The 24,955-nt window shown below is 36.9% G+C and overlaps 1 protein-coding gene across 20 annotated transcripts in view; it reads right to left on the bottom strand.

Annotated features, from left to right (window-relative positions):
* Nucleotides 1–24,599, bottom strand: part of CAMK2D (calcium/calmodulin dependent protein kinase II delta) — a 316,489-nt gene extending 291,890 nt beyond the window's left edge. For 3 of the 20 annotated variants that reach the window (XM_086704327.1, XM_086704330.1, XM_086704344.1), the window contains exons 1-2: nucleotides 23,982–24,589; nucleotides 22,275–22,369 (exon numbers count right to left, since the gene is read on the bottom strand). In XM_086704327.1, coding sequence (XP_086560453.1) covers nucleotides 22,275–22,369; nucleotides 23,982–24,046 — 160 coding nt within the window. In that variant the 5' untranslated portion in view covers nucleotides 24,047–24,589. Of the gene's footprint in view, nucleotides 1–22,274; nucleotides 22,370–23,981 lie in introns of all 20 variants that reach the window. The other 17 variants (XM_086704328.1, XM_086704331.1, XM_086704345.1 and 14 more) reach the window with 11 other exon arrangements.
* Nucleotides 24,600–24,955: the final 356 nt, after the last annotated feature.

The raw sequence follows: 24,955 nt of genomic DNA, 5'->3' as shown, positions 1-24,955 counted from the left end.
AGCAAGGGCAAAAGAAAAAATATATACTGCAAAGCTAAGTGTTCAAAAAGGCAAAAATATCTCTTTGGCTCCTCTTGACTTATTAAATCACATTACTATACACTAAAAAAGTCAAAATGCCAATCAGAGTTTAGAACTGGAAAACTCCATCAGAATGTTAAACATGTATACTATAATTCCATTTCTCTTTTCAGGTAAATAAATATGCATCATGTTTTCGCTGTAATACCTCTCTTCATGTAGTAGAATATTCAACATAAACAATTTACAAAATGATAAAAGTATCTTGAAATAAAACAACACCACACATTCCTGTGTATAACCAAAAGATTATAGGATATATAATATATATTCCTTCCTCCCTTCCCTCCTTTAGAACATTAAATTTAATGATCATAAATAGCTTTTTAGGTAGAGTTCTTAAATTCCCTACTATTCACAATTGCCAAAAGGTGGACTCAACCTAAATGTTCACCAATAGATGCGTGGATAAACAAAATGTAGTATATCTATATAACAGAATACTATTCTGCCTTCAAAAGAAAGGAAATTCAGACAGGCTACAATACAGATGAACCCTGAGGACATTATACCAGGTGAAATAAGCCAATCACAAAAGGACAAAAAATGCAGGAGTCCACTTATATGAGGTCCTAAGAGTAGTCAAATTCAGAGGCAGAAATAAGAATGGTGGTTGCCAGGGGCAAGGCGGGGGAGAAAATTAGGCGAGGAAGAGAAAATTGAGTTTCAGTTAGAGAAGGAAAAAAATTCTAGAGATGGATACTGGTGATGGTTGCACAATGGTGTGAATGTACTTAATGTCACTGAACTATATACTTAAAAATGGTAGATTTTAAGACAATGTGCTTTACAGGTTCCCTTGTTATTTCTCACAACTCCAAATTAGGCTTTCAAATATCAAAACATTAAGCAAATTGCTTAAGATCATCTTGCTGATGTTAGAAATTAAAGTTTCCAACTCTGTATGAAATAAATGGTAAATCACAGCTTTTATATATCACAGACCCACAGAATGAGTGAAGAATCAACACATTTCTTTGAAAATCACTTTGTGAGAAAGAAAAACTAAGCTAGATGAAACAAATTAAATCCCTGTTTATGAAATCACTGTACTTTGCTTTCTGATAACTCTCCCTAAATTAGCCCTGAATATTATACAAGATGGTCTGTACGTGTTCCCTTCCAATCCACCCTCCACAAATAATAGTTTCATGTGGCTGTTTAAATATACCCATATAAAAACCCACTAGAGAGAAAGAATGTGTGGGAAAGTTAGCCAGTCTCCTATTTCCAGCTGACTTGCCAACCTGATTTTTTTAAATGAAAATAGGATATTGCATAATGAGCGAACACACAAAATATTTTTAATGTGTTGTCATCTTACTTGGATTCTGGCAAAGCATACATAATACTTTTCACAATTTCTACATCTCCTTCTTAGGAATCGTGCGTGTATGTGTGTGTGTGTGTGTGTGTGTGTTCAAAAAAAAGACTACATAATGCATGATTCTATTAAGCTTCCATTCCTATACACATGGTTGAATAAAAATATAATACTAAAAAGTATAATGAAATAACATTACTATTCATTATTTTATATACTAAGGTAAAATTTTCCAATATGGATTTCTCCATGACACCAAAAATTTCCTGAGAAAAGTCAACTATGGAAGACTTAAAAGGCTATTAATCCAACTAGTCTTTAAAATTACAGTAATTTCATAAAATTACATTTTATGAAAAATGTAATGTGAACAATACTTATCAATTCGCTTAAAAATATACATCAAATTATTAATATATACAATATAGAACCCATCCAAAAAATGTCCTGCCATTAATGCAAAGCAGGGTTAATGTTAACTGTAAATTAGAATACCCCTTCAATAAAGCAACTTCCTTAGTTTTTTTCCATTCCTAAATTGTTTACAGCACTTAGAAGTATAGTACATAGGGGCACCTGGGTGGCTCAGTTGGTTAAGCGTCCAACTTCATCTCAGGTCATGATCTCGCAGTTTGTGAGTTTAAGCCCGGTGACGGGCTCTGTGCTGACAGCTCAGGGCCTGGAGCCTGCTTTGGATTCTGTATCTCCCTCTCTCTCTCTGCCCCTCCCCCACTCACACTCTGACTCTCTCAAAAATAAAAAAAATTTAAAAATCTAAATAAAATAAAAAAGAAATTAAACAAAAGTATAATATATAGAAATACTCCATATGGGTTAATCTTGTATTTGTCAGATCAAGAAAATATAATGCCACATAAGAAAACTGAAATTCATCATTCAAATTTCATGGGGAAAGAAAGGCAAGTTGCTGCATTCCTAGGCCTTCAATGAATCCTAAATTCACTCTTCGGTGTAAAAGATGAAAATGAAACTTCTCACTGATTATCAGCTTATCTGGGGTCTTGGTGAAAGACAACTACAGCCTACACATCTCACCCCTCACAGCCCCTGTTACCCCGTCACTCCCCAAAACAATTCTCACCGCAAAAGCAAAAAGCCTAGCAAATTTTATTCCAGTGTCAACAGACTATGAGTATATGCCAGAGCCTGGAAAGTAATGTGTAGAAATAGGCACTTCTATAACAAAAGGGGAATAGAAGGAGTAGGTCTAGTATAAGAATTTTACCATACTTTGCATTCAAGCAACAGGAAAATACCCATCTGCATCAATATTCTAAAACAAAACAAAACAAAAAAAACAAAAACAAAAAGCAAAAAATTCATGATACAAATAATGATCCCCATGCCAAATTCTTTCTAGTAACAGTGAACATGAGGAAGGAGATCACTCAGGAATAGACAGATTGGATTGATGGTTCTTTGACATGAAACAGATGTTCTTTTCAACTCTGGACACAGCTAATTTAAAATAATGATTAAACAAAGACCTTCTTACTTGGTGTGATATCTGTATTTCTATACACAAAGGGAAAATGGTCATAATTCACTTTCTTACACTGAAACTTTATTTCAATTTTTTTCTCACATCAAAATATCTAAATTATAATACTTTGTTACCTATTTGTTATATGCACAGGTGTCATAATGCAAATTAATCATTCTAGTGATTAGTAATTCCTATATTACACTATAACTACAGAGTACTATCTATATCATAAACTCTTTAGGTTGCATTTCTCCAAAGTGTGCGTGTGTGTGTGTGTGTGTGTGTGTGAATTTGCATGTGTATAGTATTTCCCCCACTCCTAGGTACATATGCAAGAAAAATAAAAACCTAAGTCTATACAAAAAATTTGGACACAAATGCTCAAAGCAACATTATTCATAGAAACTGAAAAGTAGAAACAATCCAAATGTCTATCAACTGATAAATAAACAAAATGTGCTATATCCATAAGATGGAACATCATTCAATAATGAAATGTGCTGGGGCGCCTGGGTGGCTCAGTTGGTTAAGTGTCTCACTTCAGCTCAGGTCGTGATCTCACAGTTTGTGAGTTCGAGCCCCGCGTCAGGCTCTGTGCTCACAGCTCAGAACCTGGAGCCTGCTTTGGATTCTGTGTCTCCCTCCCTCTCTGCCCCATTCCCACTCACGCTCTGTCTCTGTCCTAAAAATAAATAAAACATTAATAAATAATAATAATAATAATAATAATAATAAAGCATGCTACAAGATGAATGAACCTTGAAAACATTATGCTAAATGAAAGAAGCCAATCACAAATTTTGTAGCCAATCACATATTTTGTATATGATTCTACTTAATATGAAATGTCCAGAAAAAACAAATCTATAGAGCAAGAAAATAGATTAGTGGTTGCCTAAAGTTGAGGGAGAGGAGGAAAGGCAAGAATAGGGAATAAGTGCTAAAAAGTAAGAGTTTTACTTTTGGGGGTTGATGTGTCACATTTAATGTCAAAACCTGAATTCCTGATTTCCCAGTCCAATCAAATTCTACTCCACTATTCCCCATCTCAGGTAATAGTGCCACCATTGGATAGTGGAGTCAGCCATAAGCCCAGTAGTCAGGCCTCTTCATTTTCCTTCATATCTCACAATCTTCCATTAGCAAGTCCTGTATTTTCTTCTCCCAAAATATATTTTCTCACCCACCCTCACATCTCCCATAGACTGAAATAGTCTCCTACTCTTGTTCTCATTCACAAACCCTTACAATCTACTTTCCACATGACAGCCAGAGAGAGACTTTGTAAGCCCAAAGCTGGTCACATCACTTCCCTGCTCCACATCCTCAAAATGGCTTATGAGTGCTTTTAACATAAGTTCCAAATTCCTTAACATTGGCCAAAGTCTCTTCCCAATCTCTCTGCCTACTTACCAAGATCACTGTTTGCTTCTCTTCTCTGCTAATTACACTCCAGCTATAATTACTTTCTTTCTATCCCTGTGCAAGCTGTCACCTTGGTCCTTTGGGCTGGAATTTTCTTCCCTCATATTTTCTCATGGTTTGCTTCTTCTTACCATTAATGCCTCAGCTCAAATGTTACATTCTCAGAGAGACCTGTATAAAGTAACCTCACTTTAGGTCACTAACTTATAGCTCTGTTTTATTTACTTCATACCACTTTATCCAAATGATTCTTCCAGCCTCCCCTACACTAACTTTGCTCACCCTATACCCCCCAAATCAAGAACTATATCTGCACATAACAGCTGCTTCAATAAATATTTGTTGGAATGAATTAATGATGACTGATATAATTAGGGTAAGATAAGACATGAGATCTTGGGGAACTAGAGAAAGTCCAGGGCTACAAAAACATCAGCATAAAAGACATAAAATTTCCACTTGTTACACAAAAGCTAAGAAAGTTGTAGAGATTTCTTATTTTCTAGAACTTACAAGTCTGAACTCAAGACAGTTTTATTTATGAGAAATTTGGTGGTAGGAGAGAAAAGTGGGAGTAATTATGTATCAAACATCAATAGTAATAGCAAAGGGAAGAAGAATGAGGAAATGAATAAGGGAGCAGAGAAACATTTTATGTGAGAAGGAAAAAAAAAAGGACACACATTCAGATCACATCTACCTTGATAACAGTCTTTGGGTTCATTGCTTTTCTCAGGGAGCAAAGAAAGCTTTGCTTTTTCAGTAGACCCAGAAAAAAAAACAAATGAAAAATGACACAGACTTTTAAGGAAATTATTAAGAACACCAACGTTTTGGGGAAAAGCTATCACACCAAAGCCCTTATCATCATAGTCAACGAAGCAGAGACATATAGATAGCAAAATAAGGCACACATGAAATAGAATATTCACAATGATAAACCTTACGAACTTTGGTAATAAAATATCTAAAATGAACTAGCTGATGTCTTTAAAGTATTTATTACATATTCTTGATCTGCAGTAATTTTTCTACATAAACAGTGCCTTCCTACTGATGAAATTATGTACAACTCTAAACCATTAAAAGCTGCTTACAGAGGCTTTTGTTTATGCAGAGAAATTGAATGAAATTGAATAGGAATAAGGGAAATTTAGATTCTGAATTGAAGATTCCCCAGGATTCTCTTTCAGATAACAAAAGAAATCAGCTACCAAACATTCCAAAATGGAATTATTCTGGCTGTCATTCTGGAAGAATAGAATTTTCTTCCCAAGCTTCTGCTTTCTAACTGCCTCTCCACCTCATCTCTCCTGCTGGATGTACCCAGAGAAAACATAACAGAATGACAAGGTCTTTTGCTATTACCTAAGTTGGGTGTTAAATTCTAGCTGCTCTATGTTTACTAGCTATACCAATTAAGGAAAATTAATGTGTTAAAAAAAAAGGGGGGTCTATCTCCTTAAATGCTTAAAAAGCACCAGCATCCCTGTTGACTCACCTTGTCAATCCCTAGTGGGTTCCTAGAGCCCTCTCTGGTCACTACTGGGCTAGATTCATGTCAGGTATACTTGTTAATGATCCACTGCACAATGCTTTTGGTGGACTCTTCTTTACAAACCCCAAAGACCATAACAAATCTGTTCTCTCCAAGCTCTCAATCCTACTTCCATTTCTCTTAATGTCAGATGAACTGTAGCTGTCTTCTTCTCCATCTCCAAAATACCTCAGCGTGTGCACTATCTTCTGGCTCTCCAGCTATCCAAGGAGGAAAAATGTGTTTTTTCCTAAACAAAGCTTCTGTTCCCACTAACACCCAACAGTCTCCATGACTTCCCAATAAACTTTACACTCCTGCCTTGCATTATGTTTTTCTATCCCTTCCTGATTCTTGTTCCTCTTCCTCCAAATAAACTTCAGCTTTATTTATCACTGTTAATTCCCTTGACCTGGCTAATCCCTGAAATTACTCCTGAGTATGTCTGTCTCTTTTTTCCTATTTTACTAAACAAGCAAGGTTTTACATGTCATCTCCATTTATTCTTTAATCCCAAGAAATAATTTTTCTCTATCCATTCAGCAAATATCTATTAAATACCTATTATATTTCATGCTGTATGCTCGATTACAAGAATGTAGAGATGAATAACAGACTGGCCCAATGCTCATGATCTCCTCCCGAACACTACTGAAATCCTGCTTTATGAAAAAACAAGGCCTTTTTCTCAGTCCATTTCCCTCTACTTCTCAATTGCATTGAATGTTACTAGCCATATTTTTTTTTTTTTTTTTTTTTTTTTTTTTTTTTTTGCAAAACTTCTCTACTTCAGAGTCACAGTACTGAATTATCCTGGTTTCCCTCCTCCTTTTCAGATGTATCTTTCCATTTCTCTGAAACTAGTCCTACTTCCTCCTAGCATCCATCAAAATGGATGTATTCCCCCATACCTCTCCTAGGGCCTCTGTTCTTTTCTTTCTATATTCTCTCCTTTCTGATCTTTTCCACTAGTATGGCTTTAACTGTCAACTCTTTGCAAATCACAAAGAGTAGCTAAACTGATTATTGCTGTTATATAAATAAGGAAACCAAGGCTTGGAGAAATCAGGAAGTTTGCCCAAGATCATAAGAACTAGGAAATAGCAGAGCCAGGCCTTAAAACCTAGCAATCTGATTTCAGAGCTGATGCTCTTAACCTATACTGCCCTGCTTCCTGGGGCCCTTTCTCAAGGATAATACCCAATTTTCAATGGTCTTTTAGATACAGTATTCATTGTGAAATATGTTGCTTGTACATCAAACACGTGTCAGTTCATCATCTTCATCAAACTCAGCTGATTCTGACTTCTTAATCTGTTACATGAAGGTTACAATTTTCCCCATTATTCAAACTTCAAAGCTCAGTTATCCTTGTATCCTCACTGCTCATCTTTTATTAGGTTATGGTTTCAGAATCTCAGTACCTCACACTCTTTGCCAATCCATCCTGCTTACTCACTGCTGCCAAGTAACATACTAGATGACCTCTTTAATGTGCCTTCACTATATTTAAGACAATGTTTTCAACTTGGCAATCAAACATTTTATGTATTTTTAAGCTTTTTCCTGATTTCCCACAGATTATCTTTCTTTTTCCTAAACAGGTATTTTTGGTTCTTCACTGAACATTACAGGACTCCTTGCACCCTGGTGTCCTTGTTCCTCTTCCTCCCTTCCATCCATCCATCTTAATTTCTACTTCCTCAATGTTATTTTTCTTATTTCCACAACTAAATGTCATTTAGGTATACTGAATCATCATACTACATTCTTCTGCTACTCATCTTTATCTCTTCTGTAATTATGTGTGTCTCCTATTCTCTAAATCAAGCTGTAAGTTCTGTGTGGGAACTGACCATGTTTCATTATTTCCATGTCCCTTATAGCTCGCTTTGCCCAAGAATAATACAAATGGTTCTCTTCTGTTGTCTTTTAAAGAAAATGCTAACCTTGCTTTCTTCCCTCAATAATAGTACATATAAACTCTCATATTCCTCACTATTAAATGTCAAACTTCCAAAGGTACACAGTCGCACAGATGAAAAATGAGGTAGAGTTTATTTTCTTGAGGCTAAAACAGGATATCAAATGTTTTAAAGACAGAACATTTGGGGGGCACCTGGGTGGCTCAGTCATCGGTTAAGCGCCAGACTTAGCTCAGGTCATGACCTCACAGTTCGTGAGTTTGAGCCCCCGTGTCAGGCTTTGTGCTGACAGCTCAGAGCCTGGAGCCGGCTTCAGATTCTGTGTCTCCCTCTCTCTCTAACCCTCCCCCACTTGCACTCTGTCTCTCTCTCAAAAATAAAAATAAACATTAAAAAAAAAAAATTTAAGATACAGCATTGTTGGGGCGCCTGGGTGGCGCAGTCGGTTAAGCGTCCGACTTCAGCCAGGTCACGATCTCGTGGTCCGTGAGTTCGAGCCCCGCGTCAGGCTCTGGGCTCATGGCTCAGAGCCTGGAGCCTGTTTCCGATTCTGTGTCTCCCTCTCTCTCTGCCCCTCCCCCGTTCATGCTCTGTCTCTCTCTGTCCCAAAAATAAATTAAAACGTTGAAAAAAAAATTAAAAATAAATAAATAAATAAATAAAAATAAAAAGATACAGCATTGTTGTAGGAATAAGGCTACTGACCAAGAGACCTAACCAAACTCCAAATCAGGTCGGTAACTCCTTACTCCCTAAATCTCTCTGCCCCTATGCTCCTACAGCTGGGTAACACTGCCTCCTCAATTCCCTGGCTCTGGAGGGAGTGTGATGTGCACTAGGAAGCAGCTGCAACATGCGACTCTGGGATGGCAGGCCTTACAGCACTGGGCACAAGAATCCCACGTCCTAGAAGTACTAGGAGACTCATTAGGGAACATCTTAAGATCCTTGAATGAAAGATGCTAAATACAAGGATTTCTCAAAAGGCTCATTTCACACTCCCCTCCCTTGTTTTCTTTCTTTCTTTTTTTTTTTTTTTGAAAGCTTGTTATTGAAGGTCTGAATAAAACATTTATATGCAGGGTGGGGAGAAATCATCCTCTCAAAGCTAAGCGCTATTTTTAAAACTGACCTTGTGAGTGCTCACAGAATATTTCTGATACTGGTGTTTCTAAATTTGGATGTATTCCATTCGGATTATTCAAAACATATACCTTAAAGTCTCCTACCTTAAAAAGTTTGCAAAAATTCAAAAAATATGAACTCCATTTTTAAAAGTAATTACTATTTTAAAAGATAAACCAAGTGATCCTTTAGCCATCCCTCTTCATGCCTTAGGACCCCCTCTTTATTATGTCATTGGCAGAATATCACGCTATGACTATCAGAATTAAATGAGGGATATGGAGCTATAAGTAATTCAGTGATTGGTTCTCTGTGAATTATATGAAGTATAATTTTTTCTTTCCATCCAACTTAAGGATAACAATTTTGTTTTCCCTTTCCCTGAACATAAAGATGTATGGGAAGCAGTCAAAGCAAGGATTTTTTCCGAGAATGATTTCCAAATCACATATTAGAGAAAAGCAGGTCTCAAGTCTATTTACAGGAGGCAAACTGTTCTCTTTGACAGTTTTATCTTTTCCCTCTCATTTCTACTAGAATGAAAAAACGTTCTGAAATCAGATCTACAATTAAGAGAGCAGGAGTGGACTTTGACCCTGAAATTTCTGCTTGCAATCTGGAATTTGAATTTTTCCCAACCTGCATGCTAATGATTATACCAACCTTGAATCACAATAGATTTTCTGCTCAACAAAGCTCCTACCCCAAGTTCAAAAAAAATCATTCTACCATGAATCTTACTTATAAATGCACACACACATACACATGTGCGCACAGGGTAAAACAATATTTCCCTGTTTAAATTTTGATTTACACAATCCTTAATATTAATATACTGGGGAAATCTTACAATTTTTTTTACAGCTCTAAGATTCTTCTAAAATTGGAGAAAACACATTGCAATGCTGAACTTAGCTAAAGAGGTTAAATATTTCAACTGACGTTATCTTCCAAGTAGTGAATGAGAGATTTGCCCATTATTTAATGATGAGAATAAATGACTATTTTCCAAACACCAGCCTGTGCTAAATTATAAATTATATCACAGGGGCATGTGGATGGCTCAGTTGGTTAAGCGTCTGACCTCAGCTCAGGTCATGTTCTCACAGTTTGTGGGTTCGAGCCCTGCATCAGGCTCTGTGCTGATAGTTCCGAGCCTGGAGCCTGTTTCAGATTGGATTCTGTGTCCCCCTCTCGTTCGATCTGTCACTCCACCTCTCACGCTCTGTCTCTCTAGGTCTCTCAAAAATAAATAAACATTACAAAAATATAAATTATGTGACAGAATTAATCTCACTGTGCAATTGTGAGCTTCCTTGGTTTTTGCTTTTTGTTTTTTTGTTTTGAAAAAGAAATAATGTATACAAATATTACTCCTAAAACTTCTGGGTCCCTAAATGCACATTCATTAATCATAAGATGATGCAGTTTGGGAGTCCAGCATTCACTCGTTTTATTCAATAAGTATCTCTGAAAAATGCCAGGTACTATTACAGACACTGAGAATTCAGGCAGGGCATATTAGACATCTTACTTTTGGTTTTAAACAGAAACCCACAAACATTTTTTTGCAACAGTTATTAATCTAATATTGCAAATGCAGAGACTATCTAGCTTTTCTGGTTTATAAACAGAAACAGGATTCCCTAGGGCTCTTTAATAATATTGGTTCATTTAAAAAAAAAATCTCTAATTATCCTCCTCTCCTTTATCTTCCACTTAGTCATTTAATTTTTTTTTTTTGTATTGCCCCAGAGCAAAATAAAACAAAATGTGAGATTGATTAGAGGTTGATATTCCTCTTATCAGCTGTTCATCCCTAATGACTCAGAGCTGTAAAATCCACAACCACCTTATTTAATACCTTCCAACAGATTGTGCTGTACTTAATGATTCACTGACAAAACAAAAACAAAAACAAAAATAAACAAAACAAAAAAAAAACTTTCCATCTCTTTCATCACTTTTTGCATCCTTTCATGAAAATTTACACATGGAAAGTCAATCACTCAGGGTTAGAAAAGTATGTATCTTCCTTCAAGTTCGCTCTTTATTGACACTTACTTGCTTCTCATTAATTTTTTTAATTTCTTATTAATTTATTATCTTTTCTACCCATCTTTAAATTCAAAACTGGTTATTCAAAACCCAGTTCAATATTAACTGCTCTAGGAAGTCTTCCCTTACCTTTTACCAACCCAACAGTTATGTCCTTACACCTCAGAATGAGTAAACACTTCAATAGTGTCATTTATCTGTATGGTAATTTACTTGATTCCACATCTACTTCACCTTGAGAAGAAGGACCTTACCTTTGTATCTTTGTTTATCCACACCTAGCAGGTGATCTGGAACAACATGATTAAATTGAAATTTAGAATAATGCTCCCCAAAATTCACTTTCACTAGCACACTTAAACGTCACTGGTGGGAATATGTTAAACATGCAGAATGCAATCTGGCAATAATGCATCAAAAATTTTGATAATATTACATCTTCTAACGCACTAATTCTCCTTCGTGAATATTTCCTAAGAATCAGAAATATGAAAAAGTTTTACAAAACAATGTTTACTATTATGTCAGCATAGCAAAAGGCAATTAAAAAAAAACTAGCAATACTACATATACTAATATTTTACTCAGTGAAGTATAATTGTTAATAAGAAATCAAAGGATTTGTAGTAACATAGGGAAATTTTTAAATATTAAGGAAAAAAGCAGGACACAAAACTGTACAGTTTAGTCCAGTATTCTACTTAAATGTCTGCAGTGACTGGGAAAACTGAACCATGAATATATTGTCTTCTATTTTTCTGTATTTTTCCAGATTGCATAATTAGAATATATATTTTGATACAACTGTTAATGTCTTATGCAAACTGGTAATGAATCATTAAATTTTGTTTCAGAGATATGTCCATAGTATACAATTCTCCCTATACCCAGTGTGTATATATACATATATACGATCTTTAATATGAGAGCATATATGACTTTACTAAAAAATTCATCATGGATAAAGTTTCTACAAAATGGTCAAAACGTTCAGCTGAACTAACTTCACAAATCACATATCATTTTGCCACCATGATTACATACAAATGTTATGAATGTTTTTATGAAAACAGCATATTTTCTTAAGATATGTGTGTGCATATATGTGTGTGGTGTATATATACATATACACCATAAAGTTGTAGAATTGTAAAACCCCCAGTAAATAAGGAAATAAGTGCTTTAAAACATATATTTTCTTTAAGGGATTTCCAATATTGAAACAAGCACACTTTTCAGTCCTTTTGCCAAGTTTCTGAATTGACAGGCATGGCAGTTCTAACAGCTGGCCTCTGTCTTTCCTAAAAAGTCAAGTAACCTCTATAAGCAAATAATATTCATGATTTGTGAATCCAAAACTATATATCACCAAAATGCTCTTTAAAATGAGCTTAGTTAAAAGATAAGTCAAAAAGCATCTCCCTCCGGAGAATGAGAATGGATACAAACTTAAAAATCCAAACATTTAAAATAATTTAATAATAAGGTACCTGGCTGGCTTGGTTAAGTGTCCGACTTCGGCTCAGGTCATAATCTCGCAGTTATGAGTTCAAGCCCCGCGTGAGGCTCTGTGCTGACAACTCAGAGCCTGAAGCCTGTTTCAGATTCTGTGTCTCCCTCCCTCTCTGCCGCTCCCCTGCTCATACTCTGTCTCTCTCTCTCTCTCAAAAATAAATAAAACATTAATTTAATGATAGCCTGAGTCTGACATTACTAAAGTGGTACTAATGGACATGCAGACCATGAAAATGTTACCCCTTCTTATTGAGCCACTTTATGTTACATGGTAAAAAAAAAAAAAAAAAAACAACCCAGCAAGAATTTACACAGTTGCTCAAAAATTTACATAATTATACAAAACTCTTTCTAACAAAGCATAATTTGTCATCAAGAAACTAATGAAATAATTTATGAATTAAAAATTATTTTCAATAGTGTATTCCATTTGGCATGAAGCTTTAGCTCAACTTCCACTTACTTTACCTGCCAAAGGTCTCTCCTTGTTAAACATATATCTACTTCTGGAGACAGAATCCTATTTGCTCACTCATTCATTTATCCCCTCATTCAACAAACATTTATAAGCATCTTCAACATTTGTAAGTAATTTACAATTACTGTGCCAGGCACAGATTCAATGGTAAGCTTAAAAATGTCCACAAGATGTTTGAAAGCTACAACATATATAACTGAAACACAAAAGGAGAAATGTGATCAGTTGCTTAAAAAACATGAAAAAGCTATTCAGAGGAAGAGGAAAAGAACCGCTTCTGCCTAGAGAGGGAAAGTAAGGGTGGAGAGTAAGTTAGAGACGGCATCATGGAGGCAGAAGCACCTGAAATGAGTCTTAAAGGAGATACGGTTTCAACAGCACTAGGTGTACTCATTCCATCTGGAGAGTAGAGCCAGAACTTTCTCCCTTCCTTTGAACATGCTGCTTACTTTTCCTGGGCAACCATTTCTCCCTTCTGTACCAGGCTCAACTGCCATTCAAAAACATAATTTCACTCATTAATCTCTTCAATAAATCTGTGATAACAACCTTTTCCAGCCCTTATCTACATGAAAACCTTGTGTATACTTCTATTACAACATTCAAAAACTAAACTGTATTCAGCAGGCTATCATCCACACTAATGGATCACAAAATACTTCAGGGCAGATCTCTTATCTTTCACCTCTGTATCGCTACAACTTATCAAGATGTCCAGAACAGTGGGTACTAAAAGGTCTAACGATGAACTTTATAAATGAATAAAAAACATGGCAACCATTAGCTGGAAAATCTGTTTAGGAAGCTGTTTAAAAGAGTTAAGAAAAGAAGGGCTCAAGTTAAAATGGTGAAAAAGGGGGCGCCTGGGTGGCGCAGTCGGTTAAGCGTCCGACTTCAGCCAGGTCACGATCTCGCGGTCCGTGAGTTCGAGCCCCGCGTCAGGCTCTGGGCTGATGGCTCAGAGCCTGGAGCCTGTTTCCGATTCTGTGTCTCCCTCTCTCTCTGACCCTCCCCCGTTCATGCTCTGTCTCTCTCTGTCCCAAAAATAAATAAATGTTGAAAAAAAAAAAATAAAAAAAAATGGTGAAAAAGGAAGAGATGGAAAGTGTTGAGATGGGTTAAGGAGAAGAAAGATAATCAAGCATGCTTGAAAGTCCAGGAAAAGTAAGGCACCATTCATAGAAGGGGGAAATCACTGAGTCCACCAGGGACAAGCAGAATTGGGCCTGGACTACTATTGAATACACTTCGGCAGAAATCCAAGTTATCAGAACACAGACTCCAAATATCACCTAAATATTTCTTCACCAAAATATAAATTTTAATTTGAACACTAATGCCATGATATCTGACCTCTACAGATATGTAGAGGCATATCTGACCTCTACAACTTCTCTAGAAGATAAAAGAGAAATCTAATTTTCAAGTACTATACTTACCTTTAATAAGGTAGTTTTATGTAACTTACTCCTGCTTTATTTCAATGTGTGTACATCATCATTAATGAAAATGCTTCAAAAAGACGTAGGAATAAAATAATTTCCTATTACAAAAAAAATTCCATATAATTTAAGCCTTCCCTAGCCCTAAGGGATAGGGTAAAATTATGTACTAATATGAGTTTATTCCATAAATTTTAAATTTATACATGTACAACAATACATATATTGTTATACATATATAAATGTACCTTGATAAAGAGGGCACAGATTTTCCATTGGTAACTGATTGGCCAACTGAAATCAACCAGTTAATTAACAAGTCCCAGGGCATGGGGAAATAAAAAGAGATTTCTCTTTTAAAAATGTAAGAGATTGGGGCACCTGGTGGCCCAGTCAGTTAAGTGTCCGACTCGATTTCTGCTCAGGTCATGATCTCACAGTTCATGGGTTCAAGCCCTATGTAGGGCTCTGCTTGAGATCCTCTATTTCTCAAAAAAATAAACTTAAAAAAATTAAAAAGTAAGAGACAGTGATTAACTCTCAGAGCAAGGCAAGAGATGAGGATCAGCAAGGAACACACAGGTAGCTTCAAAAGTAGAGGGAATGCTCTAGTTACTGAGTGGAGGTTTATTGGATGCTTACTGTTTTATGATTTATAAAATATAATTTCATACTTAAGATGTTAGGTAATAAAAAGTTTCCAATCCCCATGTAATTTAAAGAGAAAATAACCTTAGGTAAAACAATTAAGTGTACGTAAATATTACACAATATTATCTGTGTATCTTTATATGACTTGCTGCACCTAAGTTATTTTTCCAACAAACATAAAACAGCCAAGTTTTATAAATTTTATAAAATTTTATAAAATATTTATAAAACTTAATAGTTTTAGGTTTTTCTTTCACTTGCCACATGTTAGTATGCATTTGGCACATAGTGTTGTCCAAGAAGAAACAATAAAACAACAAACATCTGTCCTCCATGCTTCACAAACAAGAGGAGCCTGAGAAATAAAATGCCTTTCTGAGTAGGTTCCTCTGGGCTTTGGTTAAGGGCTAAGTTTTTCTTTTCAGCAACAAGTGAATCATTTAGAAGAAGTCGTCCTAGGAACTTAGTGTGTTTTGAGATATTTGCAGTAAGTTAATGAATTAAGTTTACCAAAACATGTCATTCTTCTGTAATCATTTTCCCACTGATTCTTCACCTCACTGTTTTCTTTCCAGGAAAGAGCACAGAGGACTATCAAACTTTAGTTTGATTTTATGTTACTGCAGCAATTAAAATACTATCTTCTCTCACAAGGCGGAACTCTAAATATATTTTCCCAAACAAATACTCAATTCTATACACTGCACTGAGGACCTAAAGCTGTAGAAAACATAGTCCTTTTTATGAAAGACCCTGAAGTTTAGTGGGGAGATCAGTCAAGCACATACTGATAAGTACAGAGAGGTTAAGAGAAGTTCTTTGTAACAGCAATCAATGGGATGTGGTGGTGGAAAGAGCCAGGCTTTAGAGCCAAAGAAAATGGTTTGAAATTCTGACTCCACTACTGACTAATATTGAGGCTTTTAGTAACTTACAGCCTCAGTTTCCTCTATTTAAAAATTGAATAATAACAATAAACTAAGTAAAACAAAGTATCTTATAAGTATATATCTGTCACTTAGAAGGTTCTCTTAAAATAATAGCTATTACCATTCCTATTGTCTTATTATTATTATTGATTTGGGTAGTAATAAAGTTCTAAAAAGTTAAAAGGAGACCATAGTACCAGCAAAGGGGTTCGCCTAACTAAAAAATCAATTATGATTTTGTTCTGTGACTGTGTATGATTACAAGGATAGTTCAGATATTTAAAATCAAAACCAAACAAACAACAAGCAAAGCTGTCCTCTCCCTACTCTCTCTCTCTCTCTCCTCCAAACCTGACAGTTTCCCTATACTAGAGAAAGAGTTTACAGTAGATGAAAGGTCTATGAACTCACCTTAAGAAGTAATGATCTATCTCCCTTAACTGGATCAGGAATTTTGGTATCTAAAAAAGTTTCCCTTTTTAATGTTTTAATAAAAATTATTTTATTCTAAAAGTAACTTTATACTGATAGTTGCAACAAATTTACCATCTGAGTAAAATAATATTTTAATTATAATCAGATATTTAAACTCTTTTGAATAATCTCTCCAAATGGTTTTAGACTTGTGGTACTTAAAATTTATTTAAATCCATATTATATAAAAGCCTTCCTTCATCTCTCCAGGCAGAAATAACCTTTCCTTCCTTTGAAAATCAACAGCACTTTATTCAAGCTAGACTTATACCATTTACGTCTTCTATGTCTATTTGTGTAGATAGCCTTACTTTTCCTAACACTCTGCCCACTATACTTATGCAATATTTATTAAATAAAAATATATAAAATAAGGCCACATAAGTGAATGTGCTTAGTAATCTATAAAGTAGTATAAAAGCAAATTACTACAAAGGTATTATATTTTAGAGTAAAAGTATTGCAAGCTTCCACCTAATGTACGGCAGTACAATTCACTGAACAATCCTTAACTGTCAATAATAAAAAATACTGTGCACACCATACCCTAACAAATGTGGAGGGGCAGATGTTTAAAAAAAAAATGTATCAATTCAGCCTAAGAGACAGTAGGAGTTGGTCTGCCTTGGTATCAGCCCAAGAAAAAAAATTATTTTAATTAAATAAAATTCTAGTCAACAATGAGCTTAAATGCCCAAGTAAATCCTAGTATGTGCCTTATAGCAATTCATGATTATTAACTTTAAAAGGCCCATAAAAAATTTACTACTAAATTTTAATTTTTACACCAAATTGATTCAATATTTCAAGGGAAATGAGAAGTATTAATCTCGTTGTATAACAATAAAGATTCTCCAGGCGTTCAATTCCTATTGCATAATCTGTCAGGTAGAGGTTGACACTAGTTATTGATACCACAGTCAGATGCCTGACAACCATGTTCTTTATATCAAGTTTGCATATTATAACCATGTTGGAATACAGAAAGGATTTTTATTATTTTCTGGAAATGTAGATATGCATTTTTATCTCCTAACCAGTTTGAATATCAATAATATTCTCATTCACTAAAAGAGGAAAATAGATATCTAATATCAAAACCTATGTAAAAATGCAAATACAACTAAACAGAATGAAAGGACTACTCTGGGGCCCAATAATTAAAGAGCTGTAGAAAGTCCACATACAAAAATAAAAATACTTTATTAATTTTTTCTTAAAACATTGCTCAAACCAAGAAACTTTCAAAAAATATTAATTAGCCCAATTAGTTCCAAATTGCAAAATCAATAATGTATATAATCAGAACAATTCATCTATATCATCTCATTTCTGCTTCCAACTTAACACAAGTAACCACAAAGCTGAAAAACTGCACTAATTTCTTGACTGCCTGGATGCCAAAAAAGAAAAAAAAAGTAGCAAAAGTTAGTTATTGACATCTCTATTATAACATAAAAAAAACTACTTAGGACATGCATGCAATATCCAGATTTCATAGCTGAGACCTAATTTGGTGTACATGGTTTAAGTAGTTTTTATAAAGTCCTGATTCATATTCTACTAAGATCATCAATTTGGGAATTAACAAAACTTGTAAAATCAAAGAATACCAAATAATTTAACTGTATTAGATCTGTGAAGTATTGCAGAAATATAAAACGAAATCCCTTTTTAACTTTATCAAGAGAGTAGAGCTAAAATATACTTGTAATAGCACATACTATTTCAAGCTTCTACTATAATTTGCATTTTACAAAAATAATGACTTGTGGCTCATCAGACCCTATGTAATAAAAAGTGGTTTCTAATGATCAACAATTACATTGGAAAATGAACATTAAGAAGTTATTACTATCATAAAAAATATTTTACCACAGGGAGTCTTTAAAATGTGAAATAAATCACAAATGCTATTTCTAAAGACATCTGCCATCAGAACCATCAGTCTACTGGATTCTGAACTGCAATCACAACCCTTCCTGGACTTTGCATAACCTGTCAATACCTTACAGTTATAACCAGGTCAAAATCAACAAAGTATCAAAATAGCATGGCAAATTAGGATTTGTTAAGTACAAACTTAATTGTCTGGGACCAAAATGATAGAATTTCTACTGCCCATGGTAAAAATAGGAGATAAAATTCTACAATCACTATCTACCATTTACTAAGTAAGCGTGCTTTCTATTCCTAGCTGACAAAAAAAACTTTTTGAGACAAAAATTGCACATAAAACAGAAGATGTTTGAAACTTTCTTACACTATTTTTAAAGCAAGCCAAATTATATATCAGTGTACTTAATCTATCTAATCAGTATCATATGATGAATGCTCTGTGCATGCACGTGTTAACGCAAAAGGAAAGAAATTCTTCAACAGACTCTGAGTCTCCCAAATATGGTTTGTGTGACTAACAGCTGAGAGGAAATGCAACTGAAACTGTCTGCTGGAAATCCATTAACATCTAGGCACAGAAAAATGCCTGGGTGATAGTAGAGTTGGATGTGTAAATTTGTGCAGGAATATAGCCAAATTTTTGGCAATCCCTCATGGTCTTAAATGTATTGACAATTGTCTTTCTTTTCCAGTTGTAATGTTACATTTGAAGAACATTATTTGAGTTGGAGGACCTTCCTGGTCTTTAAAACAAACAGGCTTAAAGCTTGGATTTACAAAGGCATGGCATTTTAAATAATACAAACAAAAATTTATACAAAAAATTATATGCTCCACAAAAACTGCCATGCATAGCCAAAAGAAAAAAAATCAGTACATTAAGGGAAAAACTGTAGGCTAATTTAGATATCATTCTAATTTCCCTTAAATATACTATTTTTAAATTTTTCTGTAAAAGTAATTTTCAGGATTATTACATTCTGAAAGGGAGTGTTTTTAAAGGAGAGTTCATATTTCAAAGTATATGCTCTTGCTATCTTAATACACTATTTTATAAAAGATTACTTTACATCTAGTACTTGCTTGTTCTTAGGAATTAAACTAAGTATGTAACTCCTTTACAAACCATTTAATAGCCATATGTGATCCTAGTCACTCTGTACTGAGCTCCTCCTAGGTCCTCAATGCTGTGAAATGTTTTATTTAAAATAATGAGGGGCGCCTGGGTGGCACAGTCGGTTAAGCGCCCGACTTCAGCCAGGTCACGATCTCGCGGTCCGGGAGTTCGAGCCCCGCGTCGGGCTCTGGGCTGATGGCTCAGAGCCTGGAACCTGTTTCCGATTCTGTGTCTCCCTCTCTCTCTGTCCCTCCCCCGCTCATGCTCTGTCTCTCTCTGTCCCAAAAATAAATAAACGTTGAAAAAAAATTTAAAAAAAATAAAAAAAAAATAAAATAATGAGAGCACTTTCTTAAGTATTTACAACTTAATATGGGTACAGCTTAAACATGCACACATTCAAAAGTATAAATATGCTATAAGCAGCTCTAATTGTTATGGTTATAAAATAAATTGAAAAATTTGAAGTACCATAATATTTTACAGGTGAGCAGTAATAGGTAAAATTGGCTCAGCACTTTGCAATGAAGAAGTGGTTCTCATAAAATTCACTGAATCCTCAAAACAACCCATGATACACTAGGAGTACCTTTCCCCCATTTTATTAGTGAAGAACCTGTGATGAAGAAAAGGTAAACAACTGAACCACATTACACACTAAATAGTAAAGCCAAGATTCAAACTGGTTACTCACAGCTAAGTCACGGCTGCCACTGGATTTATAATTTTCATTCTTTCATGTAAGTAATCACATATGATTGTTTCAGCAACCCAAGAGATAATAATAGCAGCTAATATTCATTGAATACATATTATGTAGCAGACACTGTTCTATACTATATTAATTCACTCCTCACAAACCCTATAAAAGGGTTACACTATAACCCATTTACAGATAAGAAAATGAAGGCTCACTGAAAATACGTAAATCACCCAAGATTACACATCCAATAGGTAGGCGAGTCAGAATTTAAACCCAGAGCATTTAGTTCCAAAGCCTCTTCTTTCCCACCTCACTCCTCAGTGGATTGACATGAAGCAGGTTAAGAAAGGAAATTGGAGAGGGAGAAGAAGCAGGTCTTCTAGTACTTCACTTTAACTACTTTTCCTAAACGTAACTGGAATAATTAAATCCAGACAGGGCAAGGTGGCTTTGGGTGTAGGTTGTTCTTTACAGCACAGTATGAACAGGTAAGGAACACTGGCAGGAAGAAGGAATCCCATCAGGCTAGAGAAGACTTATCTTCCATAGAGTGGAGGCAGAAGAATGGAAAACTAATGGGAGCAGAAACACATGTATTTGCCATTCTGATTCAGGGAGTATAAATTATGGTAGATGAAGAGGAAGGACTCTAATTAAGGAAATCAAGGAGAAGTGAAGCACAACACTGATTTGTTTTGAGAGAAAATTTAAAGCCACTGAAAGATTTGGGATAGGTGCTGTCATGCCTCCAGAAGAACTGATACTCCTACTTTGGCCAAAAGTATCTAGCGCACAGGAAGAAAACATTGAGAGAATTTTCATTTTTTTCTTTTTAAAAACTAAAATGTCATTTACAGTTTGGTAACTCCTTTTGACTGTTAGAAACCTTCCTGTGGAGAGAAGAGGGAAAGGGGAACATGATGGAGCGTAACGTGCTTCTCATTAGTTCTCAAGCTGTGAAGCTATGGCACTGGTTACTTTAGCACATAGATCTTCCTCAGAGTGCTGTTAAAATCGGATGAGGAAAATCACAACAAAATCTCATTTTAATGAATAAACTGAAATGCCAATCTAAACCTAAAGTAGAAGTTGCAACAAATGAGGAAAAAAAAAGTATGGCAGAGACCAAAAATGACACCAGGATACTAGAGAGCAGCACTTTTTAGAAGACAAATTAAATGGGGCAAACTAACCCTAATAGAATTCTTCCCTCATTACTTAAAATAAACCAGGTCACTGAAATGGGCTTATACTGTGGCATTTTGTTCATTTTAATTTCATTTAAATTTCATTACATCGTAAATTCCCATGGAAATACCTTAGACACGTGTCCACAATAATTAGAATGCCTAACATTTCAGTGTAAGTACTTTTGCATAAGTTCAACAAAACAGAAAGAATGCAGTGAGCTCCTTTCAGTTTTTTTTTTTTTCCTATGTCAACAGCTATTTTATGATAGGAATGATCTCTGTGGCTATAGAGCATGTGTAAAATACATCACATGAGTCTGTGAGAAGCCTTAATGCGGAAGACCCAGTAAAGATCTGGACTGCACACAGAAACCTCAAAATCAAGCTGAACTTCCTAGAATATAGCAATGATAAATTTTTCCTCCCAAAGCTATTACTGTTAAATATACCTTGATGAATTAAGTTCAAGTGTAACTACAATTGAAATATGATTCAACTGAGCTATGACCTATTTTTCCTCTCAAAAGCAAAAAAGAGAATAATGACAGTTGTGAGACTTACACTTTTCCATTCCTGGGTATTTCTGAAAGTTATTTCACAGCACAGCTAAAGGCAAAATGCACTTTGTGACACTTCTTTTCTTTAAAATACAGTTACTTATGCTAGTGCTCATAGGACAGATATAATTACTTAATAATTGTTATTAAAATTCTGTGTGTTTATTTTTAAACTATACATACCAAGGCATTCGGGAAGGAAATAATCTCAGAATGTAATAGGACACCGTAGGTCTACAGTTCAATTATAAGTATATATCTACATACAACAGAACCAACAATCAACATGACAAATACAAAATTAACATATACTGTATATGTGGTTGATAATACCCACCCCTAGCAGAAAGCTTTTTGGTGTTGATAATTTTGGCAGCATATTCTTGTCCAGTAGGGATTTTCATACATCTTCTCACCACTGAGAAAGCCCCCCTGAAAACCAATAATTAGCATGTCATCAATATAATCAGCTATGATATTCTACTAAAAAATTACAGCAATCTGAGCATTTTTGTTGCATTTAATGAACCGTCAAACATCAGTGCGCTACAGTAATATCCACAAAATGAACGATTCTTCCTGGAAACCTAAACCTTCCGTAATGTTGAAGAATAAAAGTAAATTTTATTTAACAGGGAGCACACATTATTAATCAACAAAATGAAAGGAATTGCCAATAATGACCGCTCTTGTTTGCACATGAAATTTGAAAACATTTTACAATTCACACTCACACAGCACCAAATGCTGAGAGGAAAAAAAAAAAAAAAAACCCTGCAAAGAGCATGGCTGAGGAAGAGCAGTAAAAATCTATTTATTTTGTTAAAAAAAAATTTAATGTGGCTCCAACTAAGTAAATATGGCGATTGTTTTCATTAAAATATAAGTGTTGGGAACATTTGTGTGGTTTAACAAATCCTGATATGGTGATTTCTCTGTGCCCTGTTTTGAGCTGGGGGAAGGGAGAGATTTGAATTAAGCTGCTCTTCCGACATATTCTCCATGTTTTAACAACAGACAGCGTATAAATATATAAGGATATAATTTTCATTACATTTAAAATATAATTACATTCCCTTGAATTCAACTGCATAAAACAACAACATACATATAAACGCACCCCTTTCATAAGTAATAGTCGAAACTAGCGATAGAAGAACTGGGTTTGGGTTGGATGCTACATAAATCAACATTCACGGTTCAGCCCCTAAGTCCCTAAGCACAGAGGTCCTCAGGAGGTCTCAGGTCCCCTTCCTTAAATTCTCCGAGCAGTTCTGCCAGTCGGGTGTAGGAGGTCGTTTTATACAACACTAGGCTACCCTTGGGAAGCTTTCTCTCGGTCTCCAGGTCTTTGCCGTTGCCTGTACAAATAAATCCTCCCAGAGAATGCGAAGATGTACACGTAAATCATTGGAAGGATGATGATGATGAGCGAATAACCTAGTGCAAAGAATAAGAGTGGACATGGGGCAAGGGGTCGAGTTCTTTTCAATGGCCCTTTTCCTGGACAGAACAACTACTGGATGCAAAATAGACTCTACGCCAAGTTGAACTTTCGGCATCAATAAATATGGCACCGTCTGTGGCAGCGAGTTCTCATCCGTACGAGGGTCGTACGGCCGACACGCCGGCTAACCAGGAGGCATCTCTATTTACAGAAAACATGATCTATGTTGCATTTTACATGGGTTCTTGTTTCCTCTACACACACACACACACGCTCGCACACTTCTCTGGATGACAGCTACAACTGCAGGGATCGTAAATCCACTAAGTCTCTAGGGCTAGAGGGTGGGGGAACGGGTGAAGGTGGGCTAAGGATTATCGGAATGTGCCACAGCCGGGGTGGAGGGTCTTTTTCCGTCTCTGTCCCCTCCTCTCGCTAAGGCAGCACCTTCCTCAGAGCTGCCACACCGCGGGCCCTCCTCCCTCTCCTCTGGTCTCCCAAACTCCCTCGCCCCACGCGGGAGGCCGGTGGGTCGGGGGCAACGCGACCCGCCCTCTTCTGGAAAGGGGACGTGCAGATGCGGGCCAAGGCGCTTACTTTCCGAGCTCCTCGAAAAGCTGATACTCGTCCGTGAACCTGGTGCAGGTTGCAGTCGAAGCCATCCTCGGTCCGGGCTATGCCCCTGGCTGGGAGCGCGGCGGACAAGACTCGAACAGACGCGCGGCTTCCCCAGGACTGGCCCCACGGCGCTGTCACCCAGGGCCGCCCTCACTTTCCTCGTCCGAAAGTAGCTCACCCGGGAGGGAGTGTGCGCAGGGGCGGGGCGGGAGGGAAGATGACCAGAAAGGGTGGCGTGGGGTCTCCTCCCCACGGTCCGCAGATTCTCTTCCTCCTCCTCCGGCCCTCGCTTCCTTCTCCTCTGGACGCTCCACCCGCCCCCTTTCCAGCCCCTCTCCCCAAATGCTGGGGGCAAAGTACTCAAGAAGAGGGGGTCGGGAAACGGAAAACAGCCGGGCACGGGGCGAAAGCAGTTGCGAAACTAGCCGCACCGGGGCTGGAGGGGTAGGGGCAGAGGGGAGGGAACCCGAGGGGGCGGAGGCCGCGGAGCCGAGAGCGGACAGCTCGATCCCAGCTGCAGCTGTCAGCAGGCCCGGGCGCGGGGCGCGCCGGGGCTCGGTCGAGCGTGCGCGCCCGGGACCCGCCTGCCTCCCGCGGGCACCTCGGCTGCCTGGCGCTCCCCCAAGAGCCCGCGCCGCTTGGAGACTGCGCGGCGAGAGAAAGAGCGCTCGGATGGGGCGAAGACTAGTCCGCCGTCCCCAGGCCTCCGCCTCTTTCCTCCTCCCGCCACTCCCTCCGCCTGCCAGCACCCCCTCCCTCGCGAAGCCCCCTCCTCGCCGGTCCCACACCTCCCTCTAGCGACTCTAACCCAGTCCCTTCGCGGATCTCGCTCTCCCTCCCTAGGTCTTACACTCGCGCACACCCGTCTGGGGAGAGACCAGGTGGGCGGAGGAGGCTGTACGAGGGAGAAGCCTGGGGAAGATTTAGGTGAATGAGATGAGATGTCAAAATTA

Source organism: Puma concolor, chromosome B1, assembly GCF_028749965.1.
Source record: "Puma concolor isolate L17-30 chromosome B1, mPumCon1.1.hap2, whole genome shotgun sequence".
NCBI classification, from domain to species: domain Eukaryota; kingdom Metazoa; phylum Chordata; class Mammalia; order Carnivora; family Felidae; genus Puma; species Puma concolor.
Note: the sequence above shows the minus strand (reverse complement) of the source record. Positions and strands in the feature narration are given on the sequence as shown.